A 15269-nucleotide genomic window follows, 5' to 3' on the forward strand; every position below is an offset into this window, starting at 1 on the left:
TCATTGTGAAGATGATAATCAATACACATGAAATCGATTAAACTCACTGTGCCCATTGGCTTGAGATGCCGAGCCGGAACGACTCGTTCACGAGACAACAATTATGAGAAACATCACCGAAATGTCACAAAAACATCACTTCAACGCAAAAATTCAAGTGCTAGTTTTACATGTCTTATTACTGCCTCCCCAATTTTGTCTACATTACAATCGTCAAGACAACGGGAGGAAGCAGAGCGGAGATCTTTGAGCCCCCCCGGCCGTACCTAGATATACAAGAGCCAAACTGGACTCAAAGTGGGAGACAATGCCCGGTTTCACATGAGCGCCATAATTCGTACACTACCCCAAAATTTTTCCTCTCCTGTCTATAATAACACCTCTCCTTTACTTGAGGATACGGGTGCAGAGACCGGTAGCGACGGTTCGGCCACCCTCACGGATGTTGAATCGCTGACCGACCTCAATGGCGTTGGGGTGGCCCATGGTGATGACCATCTCGGTGTTGTCACCGGGCATGACCATCTTGCTGCTGGCGTCCTCGGTACCCTCGGGGAAGGTCAGGTCGATGGACTCATCAGCAGTTCGGAGGTAGAGCTGGGGTCGGTAGTGCTCCTGGAAGCCAGTGTGTCGGCCACCCTCCTCCTTGGTGAGGACGTAGAGGGAAGAAAGGAACTGAGTGTGGGACTTGACGGTGCCGGGAGCGCAGACGACCATACCACGGCGGACATCCTCACGGCGGACACCTCGGATGAGGAGACCAGAGTTATCACCAGCCTGGGACTGCTCGCAAGACTTCTTGAAGGTCTCAATGTCGGTGACCTTGGTCTTGATGACCTCGTTACCCTTGCCGACGAGCTCAATCTCCTGGTCGCGCTTCAGGACACCACGCTCGACACGGCCAGAGACGACGGTACCACGGCCGGCAATGGAGAAGACATCCTCAACGGACATGAGGAAGGGCTTGTCAAGGTCACGCTCGGGGGTAGGGATCCACTCGTCGACGGCGGCAAGGAGCTCGTCAATCTTCTGGCTACCGATCTCGGGGCGCTGGTTCTGGAGGGACATGAGAGCAGAGCCCATGATGACAGGGGTCTCGTCACCCTCGAAGCCGTAGGTGTTGAGGAGCTCACGCATCTCCATCTCGACGAGCTCAAGCATCTCGGGGTCATCGATGGCATCGACCTTGTTGACGAAGACGACAATCTTCTGGACACCGACCTGACGGGCGAGCAGCAAGTGCTCACGGGTCTGGGGCATCTGACCGTCAGAGGCAGCGACGACAATAATAGCGCCGTCCATGTTGGCAGCACCAGTAATCATGTTCTTGATGTAATCGGCGTGACCAGGGCAGTCGACGTGGGAGTAGTGGCGGTTGTCGGTAGAGTACTCGATGTGAGCAGTGGAGATGGTGATACCACGCTTTCGCTCCTCGGGAGCCTTGTCAATGGCACCATACTCGAGGAAGTTGGCGAGGCCCTTCTCGGCCTGTCGCTTGGTGATGGCAGCGGAGAGGGTAGTCTGGGAATTATCATGTCAGCCGAGGTTTTTTTTCGCTACCAATTGATGGAACGGTGCGCTGCAAGTAGATTCGTACCTTTCCGTGATCGACGTGACCAATGGTACCAATGTTCACATGGGGCTTTGATCGCTCAAAGACGGCGTATGTGCGGTAGAGGTTGAGGACGCCAGAGACATTCTGCTTCTTGAGGGCGGACTGGAGGGGGTTGATGGGAGCCGCCTTGAGGCCGTGGCGGGCGGTGCGCAGGAAAGGCGCAAGAGATCGGAAGGCGGTCGACATTGTGACGGCTCTGGGTATAATAAAGACCAATTGCGAAAGGACGAGAAGGAGACGGAGAGGGGAAGGGAGAAGGAGGGGAGATGAGGGGATTCAGAACACGCGGTGGTGCTGCTGAGGAGGAGATGATCGGGTATGAGGCTTCGAAAATTTCTCGACAGCAGCTCTGGTCGCTCTTGCCCGCTCGAGAGTCTCTTTTGGTGGAGCCGACCAGCCGCTGGCCCAGGGATCAAGGCATCCAGTCAGAGGCGAGAGCTACTAATCAAGTCACGTGGAGTGCATCTGGCATGGGATCATGGCCAGCTTCAAGATGCGTGTAAGAGAGGTATTGGTGAGTTTAGGACATGCTGAAGGATGGCAGATGAGGTGCTAATGCCTTTATTTGCTCGAGGTAAAATTCGTGACATAATTCTGTAGTGTTGGCTTTCATGTCGTGCAAGAAACATTCCTCGCTGTTAATGTCTGGGTGGAACTTGTAACTTTCACTTTACACGCTGTCGCGACGATCAACAGCATCTAATAAGACTGCCTCGGTCCAGCAACCATGTCAATTCCACTTATTAAATAACTCAAGAGTGTCCGTAATCAGCCAGGGACAAAGCGCTTGAATTGCGGTGTTTATTGTTGGCAAATTGGCCACCCCGTTCCAGAACAAATCAATGTGGCCAGTGGGCGCCGGCTCCATCGGAGAAATCCAGCCAAAAAGAAACCTCCCGACTCGCGCGCCATATAAAACCCTGATGCTCCAACACTTCATCTCAGCTCAACCATCACCCAAACACCACGAATCTCATTTAATCCCTCATTGCCTCGATCGCAAGTGAGGCCTCGACGCTTGCCTTCCCTTTTGACTACACTCGAAGTCTCAATTTTGGCACATCTGAGCTGTCTTGTCGACACGGTAGCTTCAACCTCTCGGCTTCATCAAAGTTAAGCTCGACATCAAAACAATCTTCCTTTACCAGGGTCACGTCTGGGAGCTTAAAAGCGGGACAAATCTCAAACGCCAAATCAAAACCTACAACTTACTACCTCACTTTCAGCATACCCTTCACAATGGATCCCCTAGCCCAGCAGCAAGAGCAGCCTGCTCAAGACGACATTGAGCTCAACCCCCTGGGCAAATTCGCCGCCCAATTCCTTCAGTATGGAGCCAACGCTTCCAACAACCTCTCAAACACCTTCAACAACATGACGATGCAGTCCTGGATCCGCCTCGTCGTCATTGTTGGTGGCTACATGCTCCTCCGCCCCTACATGATGAAGTTTGTCACCAAGGGCGCCGTCAAGAAGATGGAGGAGCAGGACGAGAGGGAACAGCGTAAGGCTCAGATCTCGCCCAATGAGCTGCGGGGCCTGGTTGAGGAGGAACCTGAAATTGACGAGGAGGGCGATGGTACGGGTGCCGACTGGGGTCAGAAGGCCAGGGTGAGGCAGAGGACCATGCTCAAGAATCTGCTTGAGGCCGAGGAGCAACGAAGACTTGAGGAGGAGGAGGACAAGGACATTGCGGACCTTCTTGAGGACTAGAATGGGCACTTGTTGGGGCTTTTCATTCCTGGGCACTGTACGAAACGAATTACTCATGGGGTCAAGACTGGATGGAGCAATGTGAGGGAAGATACCACTAATTATCATTCGCGTGCTGGCACAACACCCGGTTTGCACACTGTATCAAATCAGCTTGGATTCTAGGACTTGTTGTTTTTAGGAAGCTGAATGAGGCCGCCAATGTGTTTTGCCCGTGACGCCAAGAGCTGTGTCGTTGAATAGTGAAGAGCCTGGTTGCTTGTATATGCTGTACGACATGCCAGACTGACCAATAACTACCACAACTTTCACCGTTTTTGTCAAATTGCTGCCCTCGATGAATCTCTGGAGAACATCTAGAGTGATATCGGACATTGAAGATGAGACAAGTTATAGGACCGTAAATACTACTGAGGTCTACAGTCTCCGATCTAGCCCTTGCGAATAGTTTGAAAACCTGCTGCCCGCCTGCTTGGACCCTTGTGATTTGCCAAGTACCATATCATGGCGCCCAGTGTCTCAAGTTGCCTTGGGCCTCGTGGTCACATATGACGCCCGGTACCGCTGATATGCCCTTGACTGCATGTCTGACTGTGTCACAGAATTGAGTAGAAGTATGGCTGATAATGTCCTAGCAGTGTCTTAAGTCCTAGGGTGCGATCCAGCCTTCCCCTAGGCACATATGACTTTCCCTTATGAATGGAATCATGCTATCGAAGCCAATTTCAGTGATACTCGTCATGATAGGCTTGTGGCAAGGTACGGCGGAATCCTTCGGAAGTCTCCCAGGGAATAAAACAGTGTCAACGACCTCACAGATACATATGCACATTCCAAAGAAGCCTCCAGAAGTTGCACCGTCCTGCCCGATTGTGGATCGTCCCCTGTGGGACCATCATGAAGATGGCTTGCAGGGCCTCATGATGGCGCTTGAGTCAAGAAGACACTGGTACAAACCTCTCTCTACCTTGAGTATCAGCTTATGACTTAGATTACAACTTGGAATGTATAAATAATATTACGGAATTATAAAGAACTCCCTTCTGTTATAGTATCTATTTCTGTCATGTTCATATTTTTTTTATGAATTGTTGCATCGTAAAGTAGCAGTGCCTTTGATAGGAGTTATAAGTACTCTTTTATTTCGCGAGGATGGGTCCCACAGCACAAGTAAATATCCTTGACCGCTGGGCAGATCTCTGTCGGTACCGTCACATTTCATGACCTGGGATCATCTGGGAATATCATCGATTTGCTAAGTCAGCTCACCGTATATGCGCTGCTAAGTCTCAAAACCTGTTGGCGGAATTATGGCGTGTTTACCAGCACCCGCCATGATCGATGGACGGCCGTTGAAGCGGTGACGACTGTTATGCCACACACTCGCTCCCGTCCAGCGGGTACCAGCCCCGAACATGATTGTGCACCCGGCCATGCAGTATCAGCGCTGGAATGGAGTTCAAGTACTTGCAGCCCGAACATGATTGCTGCTGTGATAGGTAATACTCTGTAACTGCCGTAAAACCCTGTGCGACGGCGCATTGCTGCACTAGAGGCTCTAGAGGTTCACTGAGCAGGGTATTCCCCAGAGCACATCACACAAACACATGACGCAGGCGCCAATATCGGTACATTTTTTCTTAGTTTGTTCCCGTGAAAGCCATCGGCATGGACCAGCCGTGCAAAGCAAGACGTAGGAGGGGCAACCTGGCGGGGCGATTGGCGGGCTTCACAGGGCCAAGAACGAGGAGGGGTGGATGCCCAGCGACTCCGAGGTACATGTGCTTGGCTGGGCAGTCGGGCGTGGCATCAGGTACCTCGCCGTTTGCTATGTCATCCCTCAAGCAGGAAGGCAGGTTGGGCCCAGCTGCGCCCCAAGACGTCTCGGGCTTGCTCTCGCTCACCTTTCTGACGTCGTAAACCAAACAGATCGTCTCTTTATTCCGCCTCCTCCTTATTGGGCTTTTTGTTCCGTAAAAAACCTCCTCCCAAGTTGAAGGGGCCTCCGAGTCGTGTGCAGTGCTTCTTGCGACTGCTCTGCTGCTTCCTATCATCGAGCGCCGCCTGGAGGGCGCCAGCACGGCCTGTGCGACACCGAGACAACAGCCCGATCAGAGCAAACAAAACATCAGCAACCAGCCCGAACTCCAGTTGCCCTCTTTCCACCTTTTCATTCCCGCCGGCGCATTTCCTGTCCTCTCTTCTTGGATAGACTATAATGATTTCTTGCCGTTCGCACGAATAACGAATAGACACGCACCATGGTCGAGTCCTTTGACATTCAGAACCTCCTCCAGACGGGGTACTTTACAACATCCCGGGCCAAGAGCCCAAAGCCGTATGCCTTCTCCGCCAGACAATCAGATTCCCCGCTTACATGTCTTTGCAGGCAATCATCCTCGCAGTTCGAAGCTAGTTCCTACTCCAATCCTACCTCGTCTTATTCCTCGTCCTATCAGTCGTCCTACCAACAATCCTCTCGACCGTATTCCTCTAACTCGTCGTCGCGTGCGCCAAGGGTCCGCCCGCCACCACCTTTTGTTGAAGATGAGGAAACCTCACTCAAGAGAGAACATGGGGCATACTACGCCAAGAACCCAGAGGACGAACCTCCGTCTCGGGGAGAAATTGATCAGGCTCCATTGATCATGGAAGTTCATGAGTACAATCCAGAGCGTCGTTTCGTCATCTTGACAGGCTCGTCGAGTGGATCCGAAGGCGGGGAGACAGAGCGGAAGACAGTGCCAGTGCAACCACGACAAGAGCGTGTTGAGAAACCAGCGCGTGTCGAGAGACCAGAGCGACCAGAACGACCCGAGCGATCAGAGCGCATTGAAAAGCCTGAACGGGTTGGGAGATCTGAGCGAGTTGAAAGGCCAGAGCGAGTTGAGCGATCCGAACGAGCTGAACGTCCAGAACGAGTCGAGAGGCCTGCACGAACTGAAAGGCCCGAGCGGGGCGAACGAACAGAGCGGGTTGAACGAAACGAGCGACCTGAACGAAATGAGCGGGTTGAACGGGTTGAGCGAAACGAAAAACCGTCCAGCGATACTCATGCGGACACGAGGTCAAGCCGACGATACGACACCAACCTCAACACCGGTGCGCCAACAAGCAGAGATCGCAGCAGGCCTCCATTAGAGAAGCGCCGAAGTCGGCAAGACTTGCCCCGACTTGAAACTGAATTTAGGGACGACCAGCTGCCCGAAAAGTATCGTAGTCGCCCATCTGCTGCAGCAAGCAGCCGACCAGATCAGCCTCCTGTGCGACCACCAAAGATTCCAATCGACCCACCACTTCCACCTGAAGTTATCAAGCATAGCGCAGGCGGCCGCGAGAAGGCCTATCATAGTTATGCGCAGCCTCAGAGTTCCAGTCGCAGATCGCCAACTCGACCAACCTATTCTACCAATCTGCCAGATGACCGACGATATGATGGAACTCATACCCGCACCTCTTCAACTGCATCCACCTCCAAGCGCTCAAACGTTGAACCTGAGAAGCCAACTCGACCACTTTCGAAAGACAGGGTTGGTGAAACTCCTTATCGCAGCGAATACGTACCACCCAGGACCACCAAAAAGGAGAGGTCGCCCTCATATGGGCGAGCAGACCGAGAGGACCTTAGCCGGGCTTCGACATACCCCTCTCGAGAGTCAGCAACTCGCCGAGATGACCGTCGAGACGACAGACGCGATGACCGACGTGACGAACGCCGAGACGAGCGTAGGGATGACCGCCGTGATGACCGCCGTGATGACCGTCGTGACGATCGTCGTGACGGCCGTGACAGCCGCGATAGTCGCGATGACCGTGGGGATGATAACCGCTCTGGTGATGAGCATCCCAAGGGACCACGAGAACTCCACGCACGGCGGAAAAAGTCTGTCGTGCTTCAGGACGAACGCGACTCACAGTCCAAACTCGAAAAGGTCGACGCCCCTACTGGGCCCAGGTCTGGACCTCGATTACCTATGGTGCCCATACCAATTCCGATTCCCTCTGGCTCCAGCTCGGTCCCTTCAGATGACTTGCCTCCAAACCCGCGGGCTGCAGCAACTTTCCCAACTGCAGGAGACTTAGTCGCGAGAGATTCGATCACAAGAGACCCTATCTCCAGAGATTCAATTGCCAGAGATCCAATCACTAGAGATCCAATCACTAGAGAGCCTATCGCTAGAGATCCTATCACTAGGGAACCCATAGCCATCCCCAGAGAGCCGATTGTCAGAAGCGAGCATGCTCTCCCCGAGAGACCCAAGAACGAACTTCCCTACCCCGTGGACGACGACCCATTTGATCCTCTCGATCCCCGGGGAAGCATTGAACGATTCAGCAGGCCACGGTCTCGCTACGAGGTAGACCCAATCGTCTCTATGCCTGAGATCCCGATACCCGTTCCTATCGGTGGCCCTGAAACACCCCTTGAGATGAGACCTGCATCAGCCATACCGTCAAGTGTACGCCCTCCTCTCTCGTCGCAGCCATGGCAACCACCGGCTTTCGATCCTAATCGAGACGGTGTTTACCTGGAGAAGCCCGTTGGTGCCGTTCGGCGACACTCGGAGCATACAGAAGCGACCGGTGTCACCACGTTCCCGGAGTGCCGACGCAAACATCCTGTAGCAGGCATGGTGGACTGGCTCACTTTGCCACGGACGGACTTCAATATCTGCCCGGACTGTTACGGTGCCGTCTTTTCGAAAACTGAGTACCGAAACCCCTTCCAACCCATGCTTCGCCCGACAGACAGGCCTATCGCCTGTGACTTTGGCGTTGGCCCTTGGTATCGCATAGCCTGGCTCCTCACCCTGAAGAACAACTTGCCAGACTTGCGGTTGTTCCATGATGTTGCCAGCGTCATCTCTGATACTAAAAACATCCCATGCCCCGGTGATAGGACAACTACTCGCAATTGGCTGACGCTTTACAATCCGTACACGCGACAGCTTGTCTACGATTTCACTGTTTGCCCCCAATGCGCCAGGATCATACAGGCTTTGCTTCCTAACCTTACTGGCATCTTTATTCCCCTTGATTCCCGCTCAGAGCCGACAAGGGGCCTTTGCGCAATGCGATTCAAGCCGAAGCGGAAACGGTTCGTCATGTATTTCGACGCCATGGAGACCACCTCGGATCAAGCCCGTCTGGAACACGAGGAGCCAGATCTCAAGAGTCTTGCTCAAGAGGTGGAAAGAATGGCCGCCGTCAGTGAATGCCAGGAGGATACACCCATCCACAACGGGTACTGGCATACCATGCAGTTCCTCCGTCAGTTCTCTGTCTGCGGCGAGTGTTTTGATGAGGTCGTCCGGCCATTGATCAACAACGACAACGTGATTGCTCGCAACTTCTATATGAACCCTCAGAGGTTACCAGTGGCAACATGCCAACTTTACTCTCCCAGAATGAGGGAGATCTTCCAAAAGGCTTGTCGTTGGAATGACCCCAAGTACCTAGAAAACAAGGTCATCGAGCGGATGGATATTGAGGCTAGGATTCACGATAAGTTGGCCAAATTGGACAGGTCAGGAAACGATGAAGAGTGGGTGGATGAACAGGTGGACAAGTTGATTCAGGAGTGGAAGAGATGGGAGTGATGAACTATCGGGGGACGGTTTGGGACGGGGCGGCTATCTGCATCTTGAAAATACCTAGACTAGGCATAATGACGACATGCATGTACGTATAATAAGATGAAGCAATTGCACGGTTACTCTGTACATATGATAAAAGGCCTATGTAGAATCCTGGCCCCTCGAAGTTGTACGAGAGGTCGATACAGACTAAAGCATTTTGTCCATTTTCACGTTCTCTAGTGGGGTTGGACTGTGGTGTTTGTGTTAGTGCAGAGCAGGGGAGCTCCGCGGTCACGTGCCACTCGCTAGGGCGGAGTTGTTGGTGGGGCTTAGGGCCCCGCCTGGCGCCCACCAAAAAATCGATGTGAAATTTATCGCGCCCGAATTGCAACCTCCCACTCCATCACCAATTTCGACGCCGCACGACGAACAAGGTGAGACTTGAACATCTTCCCTTCCAGACCTCAACTGACTCAATTAACCTCACCAGGTCCAAGTCCCAACCTTCACAATGGCTTCGCGACCTACCGTCTCCATCATCGGCAAAGATGGTGCTCCCACTGGAGCTACCCACGCCATTCCCGCCGTCTTCACCAGCCCGATCCGACCGGACATTGTCCAGCAGGTTCACACCGGTATCGCCAAGAACAAGCGACAGCCCTATGCTGTGAGCGAGAAGGCTGGTCACCAGACCTCTGCTGAGTCCTGGGGAACTGGTATGTGAAGAACTTTTTTTTTTTCGACTTGAAGGAATTGGAGGGGAATTTTTGTGGGCGCCGGGGCATGGATAGCATCCACGGGAAGAGGAGGAGATGCTTCAGGAAACCACCACGACAATGAGGGAAACGGCTGCTAACAGAAACTCCTACAGGTCGTGCCGTCGCCCGTATCCCTCGTGTCTCTGGTGGTGGTACCCACCGTGCTGGTCAGGCCGCCTTCGGTAACATGTGCCGTTCCGGTCGCATGTTCGCCCCTACCAAGATCTGGCGAAAGTGGCACATCAAGGTCAACCAGGGCCAGAAGTGAGTTTTTCTCAATGAAAAGATGGTCGAAGGAGCGAAGCTAATCTCGAAACTAGGCGATATGCTGTCTGCTCCGCCCTGGCTGCCTCTGCTGCCGTTCCCCTGCTCCAGGCCCGTGGCCACCAGGTCAGCTCCGTCCCTGAGGTTCCCCTGGTTGTCGACTCTGCTCTCTTCGAGGGTGCCGCTGTCGCCAAGACCGCTGCCGCTCTCAGCCTCCTGAAGGCTGTCGGTGCTGGTGCCGATGTCGAGAAGGTCAAGAAGTCCAAGAAGCTCCGAGCTGGCAAGGGCAAGCTCCGTGGCCGCCGCCACCGCCAGCGACGTGGCCCTCTCGTCATCTACGATGCCGAGACCGACGGCAAGGAGCTCGTCACCGCTTTCCGCAACATCCCCGGTGTCGAGACCTCCCCCGTCACCGCCCTCAACCTCCTCCAGCTCGCCCCTGGTGGTCACCTCGGCCGATTCATCGTCTGGACCTCTGCCGCCTTCAAGGCCCTCGACCAGATCTACGGCTCCACCACCGAGGCCTCCACCCACAAGCGTGACTTCCTCCTCCCCTCCAACGTTGTCTCCCAGGCCGACCTCACCCGCCTGATCAACAGCTCCGAAATCCAGAGCTCCCTCAACGCTCCCAAGGGCGAGGCCGTCACCCGACGATCTGCTGTCCAGAAGAAGAACCCCCTCAAGAACAAGCAGGTCATGCTTCGCCTGAACCCCTACGCCTCCGTTTTCGCCCAGGAGGCTCAGAAGAAGCAGAACTAAGATTCTCGACTTGCTGGGTGTGCAGCAGGCTGGGAGGGAAATTGGTGACGGGTCTGGCATGATTTGATATCGAGGCGTAATGGCTTCTGGAAGGTTGAGCTCTTAAAAATGAATCAGAGATTTGATATGAATTTCAGCCTAGACTCGGCATTGGTTCCGTACTTTGATGTTCGTAATGATTGAGCGTTGTGAATTGCGTCATTTCTGAATTATTGATGTGATGTGATGAGAGATATGTGAGATCTAGTGTGACCTTGTCCTAACACGACATGTTGATACCCTAGGGTTGTGAGGTTATAAGTCAACCAACATCCCCCAATGACATTTCCCTACATGGAGTTTTTAATCATTCAACACACAACATACGCACATTGATCAGCTTTGGCATGTCTTAAGTAGGTATCGTATTCAGTATCTTGGCATAAGTACTTCTACGAGTTGAGGTTATTTTCCTTTTCCGCTTACAACTCCGCAATCAACTTTTCAATCTCAGCAACCTCAGTGATTCTAAAGAAGTTCTGAACCGACTTGGAGAATCTCAACGAGCCAGCATCAATATTCTCATCGCTCTCGGCGGCAAAGCACAGTCTCACGTACTTCCAGCCGTGCTCGGCCAGAATCTCAGGGGTGGCGCTGAACATGCCTCCAGGGCTGCCTAGCACCAGGTTGGGAGCTTGGGTGCTATGGATGAGGAACGCCTTTGCCAGCTCTGGCCCGTTGATGACGGGGACGTCGGTGCCGCGGGCGTTGAAGAGAGGGTGCTGCTCAAAGTGAATGCGTAGCCAGACAAACATGCCTCCGCGAGGCCAGTCGAACTCGAAGAGCTTTGTCTTGGTGATGACATCCCAGTCCGAGTCTGGCTTCTCAGGGGTCGACTGCTTCAGCTGAAAGGCGTTGTCCTCGAGGATTGTGCACATGCGTGTCATGCGGCGCTCATACTCGCCACGGAGACCTTCGAGCCAGCGCACCCAGCCGTCGAGCTTCCAGCCCTTGAAGTTGGCCTTTTCGGACTCGGAGAGGACGCCGAACTCTGCCAGGGCGGAGGAGTGCGGGCCGAGGAGGACCTGAGCGATAAAGGCTTGGACAAAGCCTGAGGGTTGGCTGGTGCTAGCCTCGGTGATTCTGTCATCTGTGTTAGTAGTGTCTCAAGGTTGATGAGAACTGCAAGTGCTTACCGAGTGATTCTCTCGATGATAGCGGGCTGGGCGGTAACATAACCCAATCGACAACCAGGGGCAACCGTCTTGGAAAAGGTATCGAGGCGAATGACACGACCGTCAACATCAATGCTCAAGTACGAAGGCACGAGCGAGTCGATAAACTCGTAGCCAGACGTCTTTGCCGGCGTGTGCGTCTCGATATGTCGAGGTGTCTCGTGGCCCCTGAGTCTAGCCTCGTGAACGGCGGCCGAGGGGAATTGAAGGTACCAGTAAGGATCATCTTCAACAATGATGATGTCGTATTTGCTGGCGAGGGCGTAGATCTCCTTTCTCCTCTTGATTCCCAAGACACCGCTTGTGGGGTTGTGTCCCATGCTGTATCATCAAAAGTCAGTAATTGAGTCTTAATCTGGTCAAGTGTTTTCAAGTACTCACGTCACCGTGTAGAGGAAGTGTGGTCGTCGGCCATTTCGAGGATCCCAGTTATCAAGCACATCCCGCAGACCTCCCGGTCCCTCCACCAGCATACCCTCACGATCAAGCTCGACAGGCACAACCTGAACTCCAAGAGGCCGAGACTGTGTAAGAACGTTTCCAAAAACGAATGTCTCGCACAGCATGCCTGGCCGCTCAGTCACGGGGTGGACTCCCTCATACCAGGGGTCGACCAGGAGCTGGAGCACCTTGGAGAAACCGTCCGTTCCGCCGTTGTTGAGGATCACGTCCGCGCCACCATGATAAGGGACGCTGGGGTGCAGCACTTCGTTGGTGAACTGCTTGACAAAGGACAGCAGAGGTGGGTAGCCAGCAGCGAGGCCATATTGGAGAGCGGTCGCGAGGTCGATCTTCTTGGTGCGGTCCGGCTCGTGGAGGACCTTGGGAATAGTAATGTGTGCTGTGGTTCCCTTGTAGTCGGGGTCCTGGGGAGCGTTTCCGTTCTTTGAACCGTTGGTCTTGCCGTTGGCCTTGCCATTGGAATGGCCGTTGGACGATGCCTCATCTAGTTGCTGCTGAACCTCGGCGGGAGTGTTTGGCGAGGGCTGCCACCGCTCAGGGGTTGCTACGTCGGCTTCTAGTGTATCGTATGGAAAGTATTTAACATTGGGCATTCCTATCAAAGCATCATGTCAGTTTTCGGAAATACAAGGACACATACAGTTTGGTCGGAGGTAACGGTCTAAGCTCCGGCATGATACCGGCCCCGCTCCGCCCCGAGATGCCGGGCACGGGGAAGAAACACTCGCAAAACACTCACCTCCAGAAAAGTTGCTGATACCAGGAGTCTGGATGAACCTGTAAAAAGCCTTGATCCTGCTCTGGACCCGGTTCTTGGTGACCTGCGAGTAGTGGTGCGACAGGTCCTTGGGGTGAGGCAGGGCCTTGAGGGTCGCCGCAGCCTGTGCCGCAGCAGCAGCGGCAGTAGTGGTATCAATGCTTGCGGAGGGAGCCATGATTGAGGTTCTCTATAGATTGGCGACTGTTGAAGCTGAGATCCGTGATACGATTATGATGAGAGATCACGAGAGGTGAGGGCCGTTCTCTTCTTCAAGTACAAGTCCACCCTTGAAGGTCTCGGCAATAGGATCCTCTTGTTAATCGTATCCCCCGATGGCGGCATCGCGCCAACCATTACAAATCCACAACAACCCCCCGTCATTCTTATCCACCATCACAACATCGCTTCGCTGCACCATTCGCACTCCCCCATAAATTGGTTCTTTTTCCCCGGGGGTTTATCGGGCGTAGAGCGGGATGGGCCAACCACTGCTCGCAGATGCCTCGCAGATGCATCTTGTTTGTTGTCTGCGCCCTTCAATGAAGGCGCACGACGAGGATGGATGGGTTGGAGAAGCGGATCTTATATCGTAAAACGCAAAACGTCTTGGCCTTAACAAATGGCGAAATAGTCTATCCGGTCCTTTTCTCTCTCTCTCTCGGCTTCTCCGTTGCTTGCGAGCCGTTTCGTTTCCTTTACCCTGCCACGGCTACGGCCCCGGCTGATAGTGAAATCCAATCTCCTCGAGCGTCTGCGCCGTGCAGCCCAGCTGCTCGAAGCGCGCCTTGGCCTCGAGGAAGACGCTGCGCTGCCACATGTGCTCATCATCCCACCGCGGAGGTTCCTTGCCCAGCCGCTGGGCTGTCATGACCCAGTCATGCAGCTCATTGATGTAGTGGCCATCCCCGTTGGGACCAAACACATGCAATGCATCCCCCTCCTCCTCCTGCTCTAGCGCCTGGCTCCACGCTTCCATGGCATCTTGACTAGGCAGGTTGAGGTTGTTGGACCACACCGCCGAGAAGAGTGCTGCTTGGCTCTCACAGAGCGGCCACGGTGCTGCCTTCATGTTGAGGCCAGGGAAGACGAGAGTAGGATGCTGGATGTGAAATACATGCTTGTACAACCCGTGAACACCTCGCCCCGTAGTGACGAGCTTGTGGTTGAGATCTGGGAGGAAAGGATAGCCATAAAGAAAGCCAGTGCAAAAGACAATGGCGTCAACGTCCCTCTCGACCCGGCCATCCTTGAAGCGGACCCCCTTCTCCTCGATCAAAAACTCGTCAATCTCAGCCGCTTCTTCGCAGCCTGAATGGGCTAGCCTGTCCGGGGCAGTAGGATGCCGCACAGATAAGATGGCTGGCTTCCTACACTGCTGGTTGATCTGCAGAGCAATGTCCAGACCGGAGGGGCCGTTGCCAACGACAATGACCTTTTCATCGTTGAAAGGATGGGGAGTGCGGTACTGCTTCGAGTGGGTGATGACGCCGGGATATGCCTCGTTGAACTCGGCGAGGTTCTTCATGTTTGGGATGAATGGGATCGTGTAGTGGCCGTTGGCGACGACGACAGCGTCAAACTCTGCAACAGTGAGGTTGCCGTCGACTGTCGACTGCGCCTCAACCTCCCAGCTGTCTCGACCATTCTCCTGCGACTTCAAAGTCACCCGGTTGATCCGCTGACAGAAGCGAATCAGGGGCCTGACGTCCTCGGCGTACTTGAGCAGGTAGTCCTGGATCATGGTCCGTTCAGGAAACAGCCTGGCATCATCGGGGAAGGCCTGGCAGGAAAATCTCATCACAGAATTGGGGAGATTGGCGTGAAGCTCCTCGTACATGGGCGAGGTGAAGATGGGTGCGGCGCCCTCGCACCAGCGTATAGGCTCACTGGGAGGACAGAAGGGGTCCTCCTGGGGAGCCGGGCAAGTTCCTGGAGCGAGGCCGCTGTAGTTCCAGATGCCACCGACCTGGTCCTGCTGCTCAAAGACGACAATCTGGTCAAAGGACCCCTGCGCCGTGAGGTATTTGGCAGCCGACAGGCCAGCCGGACCAGCGCCAATGATGGCGATCTTGCGGACGTCGAACGACGCCGGAGGGTAGGAGCCCATGGTTGCAGCAGCTGTTGACAGACACAGACCAGATCACA

At 54.2% G+C, this 15269-nt stretch overlaps 6 protein-coding genes across 6 annotated transcripts; 3 read left to right on the forward strand and 3 right to left on the reverse strand.

Annotated features, from left to right (window-relative positions):
* Window positions 1-387: 387 nt before the first annotated feature.
* LRP88_06036 (translation elongation factor Tu) lies at window positions 388-1801 on the reverse strand (the record flags this gene model as incomplete). The annotated part of the gene is made up of 2 exons (XM_083242578.1): window positions 388-1521; window positions 1598-1801. 2 exons carry the CDS (start codon window positions 1799-1801, stop codon window positions 388-390), a joined length of 1338 nt encoding a protein of 445 aa, XP_083101514.1.
* Window positions 1802-2854: 1053 nt separating this feature from the next.
* Window positions 2855-3328, forward strand: LRP88_06037 (trafficking PGA2-domain-containing protein; the record flags this gene model as incomplete). The annotated part of the gene is made up of 1 exon (XM_083242579.1): window positions 2855-3328. One exon carries the CDS (start codon window positions 2855-2857, stop codon window positions 3326-3328), a length of 474 nt encoding a protein of 157 aa, XP_083101515.1.
* A 2261-nt stretch (window positions 3329-5589) lies between these two features.
* On the forward strand, window positions 5590-8928 carry LRP88_06038 (uncharacterized protein; the record flags this gene model as incomplete). The annotated part of the gene is made up of 5 exons (XM_083242580.1): window positions 5590-5666; window positions 5718-7006; window positions 7059-7410; window positions 7567-7686; window positions 7788-8928. 5 exons carry the CDS (start codon window positions 5590-5592, stop codon window positions 8926-8928), a joined length of 2979 nt encoding a protein of 992 aa, XP_083101516.1.
* A 490-nt stretch (window positions 8929-9418) lies between these two features.
* On the forward strand, window positions 9419-10688 carry LRP88_06039 (uncharacterized protein; the record flags this gene model as incomplete). Its single annotated transcript, XM_083242581.1, has 3 exons — window positions 9419-9623; window positions 9779-9929; window positions 9986-10688. The coding sequence occupies 3 exons, from the start codon at window positions 9419-9421 to the stop codon at window positions 10686-10688; spliced, it is 1059 nt and encodes a 352-aa protein (XP_083101517.1).
* Window positions 10689-11149: 461 nt separating this feature from the next.
* LRP88_06040 (pyridoxal phosphate-dependent transferase) lies at window positions 11150-13299 on the reverse strand (the record flags this gene model as incomplete). Its single annotated transcript, XM_083242582.1, has 5 exons — window positions 11150-11810; window positions 11864-12223; window positions 12284-12801; window positions 12865-12959; window positions 13104-13299. The coding sequence occupies 5 exons, from the start codon at window positions 13297-13299 to the stop codon at window positions 11150-11152; spliced, it is 1830 nt and encodes a 609-aa protein (XP_083101518.1).
* Window positions 13300-13833: 534 nt separating this feature from the next.
* LRP88_06041 (uncharacterized protein) lies at window positions 13834-15231 on the reverse strand (the record flags this gene model as incomplete). The annotated part of the gene is made up of 1 exon (XM_083242583.1): window positions 13834-15231. The coding sequence occupies one exon, from the start codon at window positions 15229-15231 to the stop codon at window positions 13834-13836; it is 1398 nt and encodes a 465-aa protein (XP_083101519.1).
* Between the last annotated feature and the right edge of the window lie 38 nt (window positions 15232-15269).

Source organism: Fusarium phalaenopsidis, assembly GCF_050370095.1.
Source record: "Fusarium phalaenopsidis strain FUZ10S chromosome Unknown contig_32296, whole genome shotgun sequence".
NCBI lineage: Eukaryota > Fungi > Ascomycota > Sordariomycetes > Hypocreales > Nectriaceae > Fusarium > Fusarium phalaenopsidis.